This window comes from Gobio gobio (assembly GCF_949357685.1).
Source record: "Gobio gobio genome assembly, chromosome: 15".
In the NCBI taxonomy this organism is placed as follows: Eukaryota; Metazoa; Chordata; class Actinopteri; order Cypriniformes; family Gobionidae; genus Gobio; species Gobio gobio.
Genome location: NC_137108.1, coordinates 15,642,901 through 15,660,267, shown reverse-complemented (window position 1 = coordinate 15,660,267; position 17,367 = coordinate 15,642,901). Strand labels below are relative to the sequence as shown.

Genomic DNA, 17,367 nt, shown 5'->3' with positions numbered 1-17,367 from the left:
CAATGATTATTGGTGTTTGTTTACACTTGCCTCCGACACCGACCAAACTGATGGCCTTCTCAGGGAACCTGGTTGCATACGCAACCTGAGAGTTTTCTGATATTAATTATCTTTGTGTGCTACTTAATTTGAGCAGGTGTGTCCAATTTGGCAGTGAGAGCCCTTTTCAGAGGCACTGATGTGTTTAGAGGTTGCACTTTGAAGAAGGCATTTGTTCCTGAAACCCCATCATATGTATTTAAAAAAAAAAAAAAAAAAAAAACCTTTTATATGAATAAACCAGTTGAATAAAAGCTTTTTAATCATTTAAATCTTAAGTGTGCCTTAGACTATAATTTTTGGATCACATTAGGAAGCAGTCACACGTGTCCTAGACAACAGCAAAAAAACAAGGGCTTTAAACATAGCTGGTTAGAGCACACAGTTATACTTAATGAAAATGCTAATCTGTCTCTGCTGCTCACTTAACAATCTTAATCCAATCGATCATCTGGGACAGTCAGTAATATTATGTATAACCTTATGTAGGGAACACTCTATTTTCAGAGTCTTTGGATCGTTATTCTTTTCATACTACACAACTGTCTGTGGTATCATTTAGTTGCTGTTGTGTGCACATTACACGGGGGATTGTCAAACAGGGAGTCACACATTACACAACATTTCAATAGAAAGAATGGGCAACAACCCTGAAAATCAAGCACACTCAAGAAGAGATAAAGGAAATAATGTAAAATCATGCATGAGACAGGAGTTGACGCATGAGACTGGATTTCTTCCTGTTAAAAATTGTATCCGGCAAGAAGCTTACGATCCTAGTTGTCTGTGCACCGATTTGCAATGAAAAAAAGAAGAAGAATACGAAGGAGAAAAGGGTTGCTTGCAGAAGCCATGATTGCTGATGTTCTGTTGCAGGTCTATGACTCCTCCCCTGAACTTTCCCTTACCCTTTATCTTGCTCTCTCATTGGCTGTAGGTAGTTGCTAATGTAATTTCAAATCAAAACACATTTTACACTGCACACTCTCAGTCACAGTCAGGTCCAGATATTTTGCTTGCAAAAATCTCACGGGCATAGCCAACGCATCAGCTCTTCTCTCAGATTGCATTTGTTGGTGATTACCAAAAAACTGTCAGCGAGTGAAAATCGGGGCTAAAATTGTGTAGTGTGTACTCGGCATTAGATGTTTGTCTAATAAAATAATGGCCCAAGGTTTTTAGAGTAATTTGTATAAAAATGGAAGTTTCCAAGGATTAGTAAAGGGTGATACCCCAACACACCCTGATACGACACTGATTTCTAGATGGGTCCACTTTAGCAGTGGTGTGCATGAGCTAATTTACCACAGTGTATCTGGTTCCATTAATGACACAGTGACAAAATACATCTAAGTTAATCTACATTTGAGGCTGCTGATTCTTTGCCCAAGACAAAATGATTAAATTGGTTCACTTATGCCAAAGACTGTTAAAGACAAAGTTTTAAAAGCACCATGTTTTATAGCATGTCCATTAGACCATCCAGCTGGTGACAATTAGCATGCAAATTGTGAGTGAACAAAGAGACGAGAGCACTAAAAGGGGAAAGGAGGAGTTGCTTGGGCAGGAATGTCCTGTAGAAGACCCGTGGGGGGAGATATGTGCCTCAAAAACACACACACGGATGTATACATGTGAAAGGAGGCAGAGAAGCTATTCTTTTCACAGATATAGGCAGCACTCTAAAGGGTTGCCAAGTTGGCTAAACAATACAGTGCTTTCATATAAGCACCAAACAGGAGGGGCGGACAGGAGGGAAGGAGGGAGATATATAGGGTGGGGGATTCATATAGAGAAGGAGTGGGAGAAGAAGAGAAAATATGAGCCTGAGTTTTATTTTTGATAGTTAATGTAGATGCACAGCTGATCCTGATTATCCAATATAAACAATATACAATAAAGTGCATGATGCATGGTGATCTGTCAAGATACAGAGGGGATAAAGACACAAAAAAGTAGTCCATGAAATGACATGAGTTCACAGGTTAAAAGTGGAATCACATTAGCGAAAAGGTATGTCCATTGTCAATATTCTAGCAATGCATGAAGAACCACTTACTTAGTGGTCACTTCCAAATCCAGCAGCTTTATGTTGGTAAATACAGAGAATTGTAAATTTGGAAAATTTGAGAGTTGAAATTTGAAGCTGATGTAAAATCCATACAGGTACCACAAATTTTTTTCCTCAAGTGTCCCTCACACAAAATTCCCAATTGCGTGGATTCCCATTGAGATGATTGCATTTCACCTGCGGAAGTTCACCATATAAAGGGAAATGTGAAATATGATGGTATTGCTAAAGGAAATTGTTTACTGATGGTGATGCATATATACATGGATTAAAGGTATAGCTAACCCAGACCATTAAAACTCACAAACATTTAGCTACTTTTTTCTTCTATCTCAATTGTAACCAAAACTGTTAGGTTAACATTCTTCAAAATATCTTCTGTGCCATTCCAAAGAAGAAAGTCCTACAGGTTTGAGACGACATCTTAAACAGCTTTCTAGTAATAAGCATGTAAAAGTAGTCAGAGAGAGAATGATAGGTAAAAATGCCCCTGGCAGTCAAGCAGCAGAGCATAAATAGAGAGGGAAAATCTGGAAAAACAATAAAGGAGATCAGGGCCTGGAAAACATCAGTCTAATCAGTGAGTTTCATATAACTCACATTCCATAATCTTATAAGCCCCATCCGCCCACCACACTAAAAACTGTTCTTTCTTCTAAAGAATGCAATGCCCTGGATATTGCTGCCCAAGGGTCCATCAGAACCATGCAGTGTAGAAGAGGCACTGACCTCAACAAATGAATACCTTAAATAACACTGCAATGGTCTGATCCAGCCTTCAAGTTTCAAGCCTAGAACTAGTAAATATCTCAACTAGAAATTAATTAACATTATAGTTCATCAAAATTCTGTCATCATTTAATCTAAACTGTATGACTTTCTTTCTTCTGCAGAACACAAAAGAAGATAATGAAGAATACTGGTAACCAAAGATTTTTTTTGTGCCCAAATACTGAGACATTTCTCAAAACATATTATTTTATTTTCTGCAGAAGAAATAAAATCATACAGTTTTAGAATTACATGAGAAGGGAGTGATGACAGAATTTTCATTTTGGCCGAATTATCCCTTTAAGGTCACCTCATCCATTGGTTTTTAAATGCAAATAATCAAAATGCAAATAACCATATAAACATGCATAGTTAGCACAGAAAAACAGACTTATTAACATTTAAAACAAATCGAAAACACCTTTCATATTTTGTTGCTGATGTGGCTGTGTGTCCAATAAATTCGAATAAGACGTTAAACCAAGGTCCTGACTCTCTGTGGTTATTAAAACTTCTTGTAAAGAGTAGGGGTGTATACCCGGTGTCCTGGCCAAATTCCCTCCATTGGCTGTTATTAATCATGTTAAATACAAATTAATAATCCTAATAATTTGAATTGGCTTTAACACTCTCTCTCCTCTCCACCTATAGCCGGTGTGGTAAGTGCACTGGCCGCATTGTACTGTGGCTGCCATCGCATCATCCATGTGGATGCTGCACACTGGTGGTGGGTGAGGAGAGACCCCCTGATTGTAAAGTACTTTGGATAATACATAGTAAAGTGCTATATTAATACCTCATCCATCCATCCATCCATCTAATAATTAATACATTTTATATTCATTCATTCTAATGGAATTTAAGTAAAGGGGTCAATGAGATGCTCATTTTGCAACTTATTCAAAAGCTTCCAGGATGCGCTCATTGAGGAGGTCAAGGATGATATCTATACCTGAAACCCCCCAGAGGACTTGGACAATTTGATATCTTGGCATCTGTCTAGACAGCTGCATGGCGCTAATATACTGAGACTTCCTCCAGCAGGTTGCTGGCCAAACCCTCTGCACCTCCTCTGTTCCTTGAACACCAGAACCACCTGATAAATCCAGAGTCCATGCAGGTGTGTAGACTTCAGATTTCTGTCTTTACTGCGGTGGTCAAATTCATCTTGATGTTTCTTGGTTCAGGCTTTCATCCAGTGCTACAGCCTCTGTGGGGAGGGCCATGGTCCAGTCTGGTCCAGGTTGGTGCCTAGGTACATCTGTGGTCAGAAGTTGTGGCTAACCATCAAGGACTGAGGGTTCCAGACAGTAAGCTGGCACCCAGCTTCATATAGCCATACCCCATTGTTAAAGTATTCAGTCCGGCAGCGGTGCTACATCGGCTATCCCACTCCTTCTATTGTGTCCACCCTGTCTTTCATGTCTCCCGTGTTAAACCTGTCTTGCGTTCTCCCCATGCCTCTTCTGTTCAATGTCTCATAGCTATTTCTACTCTGTCCTTTATTTCTCCGCTTTATATTCTCTGCCTTCTGCTCTGTTTGTGTTTTGTGCCTTTCGCGTTCACACATGCATCTCTGTTAGTCTTGTCGGTTGGTTCACTTACATCCCTGTCCTCTGCCCAGTTAGTGCTGTGGTTTCCAGTCTCACCAGAACAAAATGGACTGCCCATCCCGGCACCAACTATTTCTCCCGTCATTGGCTCTGGTCAGTGGTTTATCCCATGGTGCTGATTACATTGTTGGACTGTCTACCCATGTACTTATGCTGTGGTCCACCTAGTAGACCTCTTCCAATTAGCCCCTCTTTGAGTTGGCCCAGAGCCAGGTGGCTCGCTCCAGTTAAGCATCTATTTGCTTTTGGGTCTTTCCTTCCAGAAAACCTGACAGGTATATTCTTACTTATTTGATTAGATAAACTACTTGACAGCAAAGTTGAAGTGAAAATCAATGTGCTATTTTACCGAAGGTTAAAGTCAATATTGTGAACTGTTTTTTACTAATTTGTCATTTATCTTATCTTTAAAGCAGGACAGTCACTTTTGGTCAGAGGTGGGTAGTAACGAATTACATTTACTTCGTTACATTTACTTGAGTAAATTTTTTGGGTAACTTGTACTTTCAGAGTATATTTAAAGATGGGTAGGCCTACTTTTACTCTTACTCAAGTACATTTCTTGTGAAAAAACTGTACTTTTACTTTGTTACATTCGTTGGCGTTCCTCCGCTACTGTCAAATGTTAATAATTATATTATATATATTTTTAAATAAGTTAATATGACTTTCGCAAGTCTCGCGAATTGTTGGAGAGGCTGCTTCGCGAGAGGTGGCTATACGCATCACCCGCTTATAATTAGCGTGCGTTTAGTCAGAAGATGATGGCCGAAGCAGAGGAAGATGTGTGTGAGCTACGGGAGGCAGATCACCCGTGGCCTCAAGTTCAGTCTATGTTTTCACTCCAAGATGTCAAAAAGAATAGTTTCATAATGTGTGTGCTGTGCACCAAAACAAACTGACATCTCAGCATACAAGAATTCCACCCTGAAAAAACATGTCGCGTAAGTGTCACAATGATGCCTATATTTGAACACTATTAATGGCAATTTGGTAACTATGGGAAATTGTCCCTTATTGTTACTATTTCACACACTGTCTGAGTGTTTTCCTCATATGCGCTCTTGTGCAAGCATAATCGTTTGAATCCTCGAAACAACACGAACAAAAGTTCACATCTGCACATTTACATACTGTATCCTTTTTTCCACAAAACTAAACAAATTGAATAGCCTAATGTGACGTCTTCCATTTATACCCAAATCCGGACAGACGCCTGTCTGAAGTGTGGAAAATACATACAAGGAAAAACGGGATTGTATTTTATATATATATATATATATATATATATATATATATATATATATATATATATATATATATATATATATATATATATATATATATATATATATATATTTACAATAAGGTTCATTAGTTAACATTAGTTAACTACATTAGTTAACATGAACTAATAATGAACTGCACTTATAAAGCATTTATTTATCTTTGTTAATGTTAATTTCAACATTTACTAATGCATTATTCAAATCTTGTTAACATTAGTTAATGCACTGTGAACTAACATGACTAAACCATGAACAGCTTGATTTTTATTAACTAATGTTAACAAAGATTAACTAATGCTGAACTAGGGATGCGCGGTATACCGGTACTGGAAAAATACCGGTATATATTTTATTTCAAACGGTACGATATCATGATTTTGCTCATTTCGGTATATGCTGCTGTTCCGAAGTACACCGCTAGGTGGCAGCGCGCTACCCAAACTGACATGAAACCGGCAAATGTGGCAACAGAACAAGATGAATACAGCAGTTGAATCTCACTCAACACGCACAAAACTCATTAATAAAGAGAGGAGTAGACGTGAAACTTGGAATTACTTTGCTTATAAAACTGCTGAAGAACCATCAAACCTTGCCAAGCATCGGTCACTTAATTCCTGACTTGTAAGACATTATGAGATCGACAGGTGAGTGCATAATTCTAACAATCTAATTTAGACATTTTTCTTTTAACACTGATTAACGCACATACATAAGATCGTATCGTTTAAATATAATGAAATCTCCAGCGTTCGTTTCAACCAGTGACGTTAATTTAGACCTAATATTTGCACGCATACTATTGCACTATTTACATCCGCGAAAGACATACCCAACTCTGTTTATGTGACTACTCACTAAAGATTTACATTTTTGACATAATTTTGTGTGTATTTGACTGAGGAAAAACAATTTAATTTGGAATGCGCGAGCTCTTTAGGCCTGAGCTCTTTAGGCCTGTGTGTGTATGTGTGTGTGTGTGTGTGTGTGTGTGTGTGTTTGTTGTTGGCATGAGCGCAAAGAAAGCTCTCTCTCAAAGAGCTCTCATCCCATATGTATTACGAAATGCTATAAAATCGCTTGCATGTTAAAATTGGCGAGGTTTAAAAAGACGTGGGCAGTGATTTCCGTCAGCTGTCCCGCAACGGAAGCGAAAGTGTTGAATCTGAGCGCGCAGATGCTTTTATAGTCCATGCATGATGTCTTTTGAAGCCAGAAGCAATTTGCTCATTTTGAGAGAATGGAGACGCGCAGTAATGCTGAAATTACTTACAAAAAAGTTTCCAAATGACTGATTAATGTGATAATCTTTGTTGATTAATTTAATAATAAACATTTGCGGTAATTTCCCGCTTCATAAACCCAAAACTTGCGAGAGTGAGTAAAATTATGCGCAATACCCGCATCAAAATTCAGACCCTGTATGGTATCGATTTAATATCGGTACTTCGGTATTAGATTGTGGTACCGTACCGAAGCCAAAATTGTGGTATCGAGCCATCCCTATGCTGAACAGAGGTGTTGTTCATGGTTAGTTCATGTTAACTAATCCATTAACTAATGTTAACTAATACAACCTTATTGTGTTACCGTGAGGTGTGTGAAAGCTCTCCAAGTAGTCTGAAATTCAAGGTTTTTCGCTTCTTATCAATCAGATCGAAAGTAACTAGTAACTAACTACTTGAGTAGATTTTTCATCGAATACTTTTTTACTCTTACTCAAGTAAATATTTCGATTGTTACTTTTACTTAAATATTTCCGTAAGTACTTGTACTTTTACTTGAGTACAGATTTTGGCTACTCTACTCCACTCTGCTTTTGGTGTAGTCATACGGAGTCTGAATTTCTGTCCGTCCAAAGGTATTAATCATATTCATATGGACAAGATCTTTTATTTCGTATGACAGCGGAAAGTACATATAAATATTTAAATGATTTTAAAGGATGCAGGGCGTTGCTAGATCATCTAGATTTTGTAGCAGTGAACAGCTGTGCGACAATCAAAATATTCCACAATCCAACCAAAAATAACCAGGCACCATTAATCCAGTAACATACAAATGATGCATTCTTACTAAAAACGCAAGTTGTATAAAACTTTCAGTTCTACAAAATATGATAATGTAATTTCATTTATAATGTAACTTCAGCACAATTCAGTTTTAAATACTCCTTTCATGAGCCTCCACACGATTCCAGAAAGCAAAACATTTACTTAGACCCATCAAATGTAAACCATTTGTGCTGAAAACCTACAATGTCACATTTCTACCAAGCGCCTCAGTTTCAATACGTTTTATAAGCCAACTAACTTACTAATAATGTGTGGTCTTTAACTATATTAAAAGACTGTAAGCATGTGAGAGTTTTTAGCTGTAAACGTCATGCAGGATTTCGACGCAGCAACACATATTTCTTGCCTCAATCTGAGATCGGACAAACAAATGCTTCTAATCTATTCTTAGCTGCATTCCAGCATCCCAAAATAAGACCTTTGTTGGCACAGTTTGTTGTTTTCAATGCAGTATAAAAACGGCAGGGTCAAAGAAAAGGCATGGGAACATGTGTTGCTATTTTGTTCTAGTTTTTCATACATTCATTCATGTAGACGTGTGATAATAGTGGTCAGAAATCTGAATAAATGTTTACAGAACCATGTTTTAAAAAATCCATAAACCAACAGAAAATAAATAAAGTAACTGTGTTCAACAAAGACCACTCAACAAAATAAATATATTAAGGGAATATTAAGGGATATTAAATTATTACAACCAAGAGTTTAGTGTAGTCACAGCTGTGAGGATTCGCGGCGTACTCTGAGAAGTCCTAAATGAGAATTTCTGCTCCATTTACTTCAATGACAGCATCAGACTTTCAGAAAGAAAAAAAAACTTCAGGCTCTACCTCCCATGCTGAGGCGATATTGTACTTAAATCTCATGCTCCAAATATCATGCCTCTGTATTTTTGTATGGCACAATTAAGTTGGCGGCTTAATGAGTGGCACCCTGTGTCTTTACAAATCAAGCCTTTGAACTGCTGGAGTGTTTACAGCGGAAGAGGCCTGAATATAGATCCCAGTTTGAACTTAATGAGCAAGTCTCCAACCATAAAAGGCATCTACGACAAACAGCCCCCACCCAAGTCCAAGTGTGTGAGACAGACGGCCCCCGCCCATAATCAAGTATACACACACATACACACTTGTTAATTTGGGAGAGTTATTAAACCACGAGCAATTCCACAAAAAAAATGTACTGTCATTAAAAATATCAGAGCTAAATAATCTTATTTTAAGAAATGTATGAAGTGCACATGCAAATTATTAATTCACTGACCTTGATGGCTGGGTGAATTCCGACTGGTTGGCTGCTGAAAACTTGGTCCAATCAGATTAGCCTGTCTGTGATTGGCAGCTCGTTCTACATTATCCTGCTGAGAAAGAAGCCAATACAGTGGTCATGCTAAAAGCATTTCTTCACATTAGTCAAACCACTCACTCACATGCACACACTTTGGAACAATTTTTATTGGAATATATCAGTTAAGTGTTGTAAGTTTGACAAAACATGCCTGGAAAAAAAATGCTATCCCGCCATAATGTTGTCTAGGAATCTCATCATGCAGTGAAAAACTTTTTGTTAATAGAATGTTGGTCTTTTTTTCAGTAAAATATCTAAACATCAAAACAAGGTATTTAGCTGTTATTTATATCTTAAATTAAATATATTTTTCTTATCTCAATGGTTTTTATGTTTGGCATAAGGTTTTTTTTAGGTTTCAAAAAAACTCTAACGGGGTAAGAAAAATGCATTTAATTCAGTATAGTCTGAAAAATGCTATTTTGAATAAATAAATACATTTGTTTACAAGAAAACAAGACATAAATACTGATAAATTAAGTTTACAGTGCACATACAACATACAGTACACATACTGTAACCATGTCAGATGTGTTACTTAAGGGGCAATACGTGTTCACATGTATGTCTATGCATAAAATTCTCCCGCCCTCTTTCAGGGAACTTCCATGATGCAATTGCCCAATCTGTGATGAAAGAAACAAGAGGAGGCCCTCTCCTTGTCCTCAGATGCCCCCCTGCCATATCTGGGGAGGGTCACTGGTGTGTTTACAGGCTATGAGAAAAACAGCATCGTTCAGACGCGGCCCTGCCATGTGATCATGTGAAACTGTGCCATTGTATTCACGGAACAAGATCTAAAGCAACTGGCAGCTGGGAGCCACGTTCTCTGTGTGTAAACTACAGGTGGTGACTCGATTCAAAAACTCATTCCTTTCCATAACAGAGCCTCTCTGCTGTCTTACCAGGAGGGGAACACTTTGAACTCTTGGATGCCGTACAAAAAACAAAAAGCTCAGTTTGAGCGCAGTAGGATCAAGGATTGTGGGATATCTCTTTCAGTGCTGATTGGAGCTTTCACAGCACGAGCTGGGAACAGAATGTCCTGTGGCACTCTCGTATTTGGAGATGGTTCTCAGAGCGAGACCACAAAACCCAGAATCTGGCTGTGATGTGGCTGTAGAGCGTCAGTAGTTTTATGGCTTCTGAATGCTACGTACAATGTTCCAGAACCAGAGCAAGATTGTTTTGTTTTCTTATGTAAATGTGTGTATGCATGCCACACACATACAGCTGTGCTGCTCATCACTTTGTTGAATGCAAAGGGAACTGTTGTTGTTGACATTTTTTGTCATATACATTTGATCAATATCTTGATGCTGATATCATTTATTGTGAGCATTTTCATGACAAAACAATAAAAGAGTTTTGGACTAGATATGACTCAGGTCCTACCTTCAATGCAAGTCTATGGGATTTTTCCTCACATGAAAATCGTTTGATTGCTTAGGACAGTAAAATCATCTCTGTTCTCAAATAACCACATGATTTGAGGTATCATTCATGTCCATAGCACAGTGCAGGATGAGTTATGTGCTTAAGATTATGTGAAAAATTGTGATACTTGTCAAGCACCACTAATTATAATACATATATATATATATATATATATATATATATTTTTTTTTTTTTACAATAATGTGTTTTAATCCAGGAACACATCTTGGGCCCTATTTTAACGATCTGAGCGCATGGTCTGAAGCCAGGTGCACTAAGGGCTAGTTTAATGATGGAAAAAATTGTCAGCGAACCAGGCGCATGGTCCAAAAGGGTTGTACTTAGTCTCCTAATTAGTCATGGGTGTGTTTTGGGCGTAACGTGCAATAAACCAATCTGAGTCTTATCTCCTATTCCCTTTTATGGCAGATTCGCTATTTATGGCGGAATTTGCGAGTGGAAAGACTGAACGCTTCTCCAGAGAGGAATCCTTTTATTTTTTATATTTAAAAATGTTTGTGTGCTGCTGCATGTTCCTGTGTGTGTAATAAGCAGAGTGTACATGCAGTGTGCACCCGCCTATAGGTGCATACTAACGTGCCTGTCACAATTCGTCCTGTGTGAGTGCCCATGAGAACCACCTGAGGGCACTCCACTCCAGACTGTCACTCCATCAAGGACTACATCACCCTTAATCCTTTGCCCGGACTCTTCAACACCCATTGATTACATCCACCATTACCTAGTTAGCTCACCCTATATAAGCCTGTTCATTCTGTCAGTCATTGCCAAGTCTTGTTTGTTGTATTACTGCATTTCTGAGCGTTTTCCCTGGTTTCTTGTCTTGGTTTTGGATTTCTTGCCTGTTCCGTGGATTACCCGTTTGCCTGTCTCTCTTGCCTTGTTTGCCTTATTGGACTGATTACATGTTATGACCCCTTGCCTGTTTGTTGACTACGAGTGTGGATTACCCTTCCAATAAAGCTGCATTTGGATCCTCAACCCTCTGTCTCGGAGCAGTACGTTACAGTGCCCTGTAAATAACACAAAAAATATTGCGCTATTGACCAGGTTTTTGTTGGTCAATGGTGCAGTCATTTTCAGTTGCCTCAAAATAGCAACGCACCAACAATGCAATGCGCCTGACCACATCCCCTTTTCAGACCAGCAGGCTCATGGGCTAACAGATGGGCGCGAGTTAATTTTCTATTTAAACAACGTGGCGCTGGATGTGAAAATGATAACTGCGTCTGGTTGAAACTAGCAAAAACACTTGCGTCGCACCTGCCGGTGTATTGCGCCAAGTATATGATAGGGCCCCTTGTGTAATTGGCCACTTCATATGAACTGCAGCCAAGTGACATTGTGAAGATTTGCAATAATACTGAAACTGTCTATCATATCATACTAGTTTATCCTAAATTCTGTCAATCACTAGGAATTTTGAATCTTGGCAGTGTTCTTTCAAAAAATGTTGGTGAAAACAACAACACAAAGAATAAAATACAATACAATAAAAACAAGAACTTGAACACTTGAATACCTTTAGCTAATGCTCACTGAATGAGGGGAAACAGTTCCCTTATTTTAGCACTAATCATGGAAATCCTATATATAAAGAATAATTACCAGCATCAACATTCACATTACTGGTTTAAGATGGAATCAAAAAGATTCAAGAAGAATCACCATTTTCATTCATTTCTGAATATTCCAATATAGTTATATTCGCATGCTCATACACACCACAGTTGTCTAAGATCTTTGTTCCTCCAATTTATTTTCCAAAAGTCTTTGCACCTTTCAGTTTCTTAAGCTTTGATAGAATGTGTATAAAACCGTTTCTTTTTTATTTCAGCACTGATTCATCAGATCGGCTTGTAGTGAGCAATCCATCTTGTGTTCTGTGAGAATTCTCATGATGTTTAATCATGTATCGATGTAGTTAAACTAAAAGCCTGCTTCATTTGATCAGATGAAGTCTTTGAACATACAAGAAATTCTAGTCTCTTCTTTGGTCTCCTGCAGTCTGACGGTTAATCCTAAAGCAATGCACCTGGACATTAAAAGACTAAAATGTTCTTAAGGGAACATTGAGACCGATCCATTCTAGGTTCCACCCATACTCGTACTGAGGGAAGCCGCTGTGGTTCTGTCTGACTGAACTAAGCAGAAGGCCCAGACAGAGCTAAGACCTCTAATATCACTCTTTAAGTTTGTCTGGGACCATAATCTATAGGTCTGCTTTGCCTCTTTGCTGATTTTACAGAACTTTCTCAGACATTTCAAGAAAGTTGATCAGTTCAAACAAGAAATGAAAAGCTGAGTAATGGTATATGTCATACAAACTTTTTTACAATTTTATAAAACATATGTGAAGGAGAAATAAAACTTCTTGCAAACTTTTTACCATTCCTTCATAAAATAGTTTGACTACTTTGTGATGTATGAAAAAAACATCTTTGTATGTTTTAAGGGAACTACTCAAGGGTGCAATATGGTTAATTTATCCCCAAACACACGTGATGTAAAGTAATAACCCTCCACGTTGCTGTAGTACGCATATCAAGTTTCTGCTAACAGATGGATGCAATATATATCCATGAGGTGTTTATTAAGGTTCATAAATCTCCTACAATGCGAACCTAACTTGGCTTTACCTGATCGTGTTCTGTATATTCTAAAGCATAAGGTTCATAACATAGTCAATTAACATGGCTATGTCAAGCAGTTAATGTACGGACTTGGTTATCCTTCAAACCCACAGTATTAATATAACGCTTAAGGTACAAAAGTTGACATTTCAGCCCTGCTTATCCCTCAGACGGTTAGGCTACTGTGAATTCCTCTGGCAGGGCGGATTACACTGTGAAAACAGACCCACATTCATAAAGTACTTTACTCTTTACTCACAGCAACTGTACATTGGTCTGTTAGGTGTGTAGGTTGTAGCATAACTATTGAAAACAAAAAGAACAGGCACATAATGTTGTGAAATCTCACTACATTTTAAAATACCTGTTTTCTATTTTAATATATTTTAAAAAGTAATTTATTCTTGTGATGGCAAGCTCAATTTTCAGCAGCTATTACTCAAATCTTAAGTTACATGATACATCAGAAATAGTTTGGTTAATATTTGTGGAGACTGATACATAATTTTTTTCAGAATACTTTGATAGTTAGAAAGCTTAAAAGAACATAATTTGTTTGAAATATAAGTTTTTTCTCACAATGTAAAGGTCTTTACTGACACGTTTGATTGTACACAACCTTAATTAATAAAAGTATTAATTTCTTTTAAAAAATCTCACTGCACCAAAACTTTTGAATGGTAATGTACATGTAATGTTGTATCAGCATTAAGGCATAAGAAATAAATAAAAACAATGCTTGAAAAATAAAATGTTCTGAGACAACTATTATTGTCTCTAGATATGGCTCAGATCCCTCGGTCATTGAATATTGATTTTTTTTTCCAAAGCAATATTACAATATTGTCTTTTCATGTGCCAGGCCCACCAGTTACTCAAATCCTCTACTTCAATTCAGAGAAAGCGTCTGGAAGACAACAACATAAAATATACTGAATCCTCAAGCTCTTAGAAATACCAAGAACAGAAATATTGACTTCCAGGAACAAGGAACCATATGTTGTTTTAATTCACTCTAAAAACAGCTATAAAACTCAGCTAAAAAAAAAATGTACAGCCCTGAAAATACTAATGTGCTCCAACAACAGGCACTTTAATGGCTAAAGCAGTATGAGGAAAAAGACAATATGGTTGGTAGGCTAATGACAAACCCACATGTCTGGATCGGATCATCTTGAATTGGCAAAAGTCATGCTCTGACCAATAACATCCTCTTAGACTAAGCTAAGATAACACAGTTTCAAAACACTCGCTAAACTTGCATACTTGTAACATTCAGATTATATGGAACAGATCGCATATGACATTCAAAAGCTGCCACCACAATTTGCTTGATATTCTGCATATCAATTTAATTTACCAGCCCTACTTGATTTATTAAGTTATTATATCAAGACCTCTTTAATTATGGATGCTCAGGAAAACTGAGTACATTAGTGTAACACTCTCTTTAGCAGTAAATTTTTATTCAATTCATGCCCACGCACGCTTAATGAAGATCCTGAAAGTAGGGGCTTACACTTTCAGAGCAATTCAAACATTAGCTCTTCATCTTAATTGAGAGCACAAAGGCGAGAAGCACAGCTCAATAAAAGCCAGTTCAGCAGTTCCTTTAAAACAGTAGTTAGGGAGCTCTCCTCGAAGTGCTGTGGCAGGCCTCCAGTTCCCCTGTATTAGCCAAGCCTGGAGCCCGGCCCAGAATCCCACTTACTTACCAGACTTACACAGGCACCGACAGATGCTGAGGGCAGCTTCATTTTATTCACCAGTATCTAAAAGCATCTACTATTCCTCTTCCTCCCAAAAACATTCTTAGTGGTTTAGTTTGCCGAACCCTCTTTCACAAGTTCACACTTACATACAATCAGATATAGTATAACATATGGATATTTGGTGTGCTGTCCAGGGAGAGAGCGCCGAGCTCAGAATTTGGCCCAAACCCAGAGTACCCAGAGTCTTAAAATACTCTTTTCAAACTCTAGATTATTATAACATGTCTAATGGTGGACATACATGAATTCTCTCGTTTTTGTTTCTCCCTGAACCACCATGAACACATTTCTCAAATCATAATTCATTTGTGATGGAAATGTTGGTGGGAATTACATTTTGTTATAAATAAATAAAAAATAATTATAATTTATATTTATTGGAAATGAAAGTAATAATAAAAAATACCAAATTACAACTTTTTTATGAAATTCAAATTAGAATCGACATTCACATAAATGTTACTTTGTTTTCTTCACACATCTCATATTTCATCACAAGCATGATCTTCACTGACACTGTTAAACAAAATTGTTGGTTGTGCTGCATTTACTGGGGCAGTAGTAATTTGCGCTTCCAACCATTGGCTAATTGGAAAAACGTGCCTCTACCTACATTAAATACAATTCAATGCAGCTTCCAGTTGAAATTAACACTAGTGACAGTAAAACACAAGCAACTTTCATTCCTTTTCAAACAAATTATGATTACAGGGGGAGATTATTTATTAATAAAGAATACTTATTTTTGCATGGTTCCTTGCACAATACTATTGTTACACTCACACCGTTTTGGACCTATTTTGCAGTTTGCACCGTTTACCTTGGTTGTTGTCATGGTTATTAATTTATTTGTCATTTGGTTCAGCTGTGTTAGCCTAATTACCACCAGTACTTCAGTTCCCTTTCGCTCAGTCACTCCGAGTTATGTCAGTGACTGATGAATGGGGGTTTAGCTTAGAAGCCTATCACCTTTGAGTTCTTACAAAACGAGCCAATGGCAAGGAATTGCCATGGGTCTGCAGAATTTGCATAACGTAGCTCTGCCCCACCGCGTTATGTTTCTGCTTCGGAACCAAAAGCATTCTTCACTCCTGCAAGCTTCAAAATATGAGTTCTCTTGAGTTCTTCAAGATGAGCGGTTCTCCAGTGTGTTGGTGTGACGGCGCATTCTGTAACACTCTGTAGTGCTTTCCTTTCACAAAAGAGCTTCTCTGTCACCGTCTGATGGGCACAATCACTGCTTGATGTGTATGGGCTCACAGCACACTCAAGCACAGTGGTAACATGACTATTGCGATGTTGCGGTCGAGACTCAATGACCTCCGTAATGGAGGTAGAGTCCCCTCTGCCACACCCCAATCTATCCCCTCAACGAGGGCCCCAACAATCGTTCCTCGGGCCACACCCCCCTCTTGCACACAGCTACCCGCGGGTGTTTGGACTGAAACAGCGGGACCGTCTGCGGACGCTCCGCATGTTTCGTTCGGCGCTCCAGATGGCCAGGAGATGTTGATCGCCATATCTCAAGGCGGACTGAAGTCCTCTGGGGATGAAGATTCGGCTATGCTGCCGCCTCCGGGCGTGCCAGCATTGCCCGAGCCAGCCTGGAGTTGACAGCCATGTTATCTCGGGCAGCAGCGAGCCTCGGGCGGGAGTGGAACCCTCCGCCCTGTCCCGAGCGCTCGCGGCTGGATGGTGGCGCGTTCTGACAGCCGTCAGGCCCGCCCCAATACCTTTCTTTCCCGAGGTGCATGAGGAGGTGGCCATCCTTCGTCTACCAGGCCAGGATGCTCAGGGAGATGCACGAGGGAAGATCTGACCCAGGGCTCATGAATGAACTGCGTGCTCGCTGCTGAGGGCGCCCTCCTGCGGCTCCCGCCCCTACCACCCAGCCCCAGCAGCAGCCTTGGAGGACGCCACAGGAAGGTGCCCCAGTCTTCTCCAGCCCCGCAACCTGCCAAACAGCAAGCAAAGCGGCACTCCTGACGCGGACAACTCAGAGATGGGTTCCAGTTCTTTCCAGGAGATGGCAGCAGGGCCACTCCTTCTGGTGGAGGGCCGGGGGAGAATCTTTTGTTTCCCCTGCTGGCCCCCGGATCAGCAGCACCCTAATGTGGTTGAAGAAAGAACTCATGTCCCCATCTCTGAGTTCCCAGAGGCCGCGGATGGCGGTGCGCAACCATCAGGCTCGGCTATGTGATTCAGTTTGCACGGTCTCCTCCCCACTTCCGGGAAGTCCACTATACTATATGGTAGGTGGTAATGCCCCTGTCATGTGTGCAGAGGTTGCTACCTTACT

The 17,367-nt window shown here is 39.1% G+C and overlaps 1 protein-coding gene across 4 annotated transcripts in view; it reads right to left on the bottom strand.

The window, feature by feature from the left end:
* Window positions 1-17,367, bottom strand: part of grb10b (growth factor receptor-bound protein 10b) — a 144,262-nt gene that overhangs the window by 70,547 nt on the left and 56,348 nt on the right. For 2 of the 4 annotated variants that reach the window (XM_079837494.1, XM_079837492.1), the window contains exon 3: window positions 9,122-9,218. In XM_079837494.1, coding sequence (XP_079693620.1) covers window positions 9,122-9,218 — 97 coding nt within the window. The remainder of the gene's footprint in view (window positions 1-9,121; window positions 9,219-17,367) is intronic. The other 2 variants (XM_079837493.1, XM_079837495.1) reach the window with 1 other exon arrangement.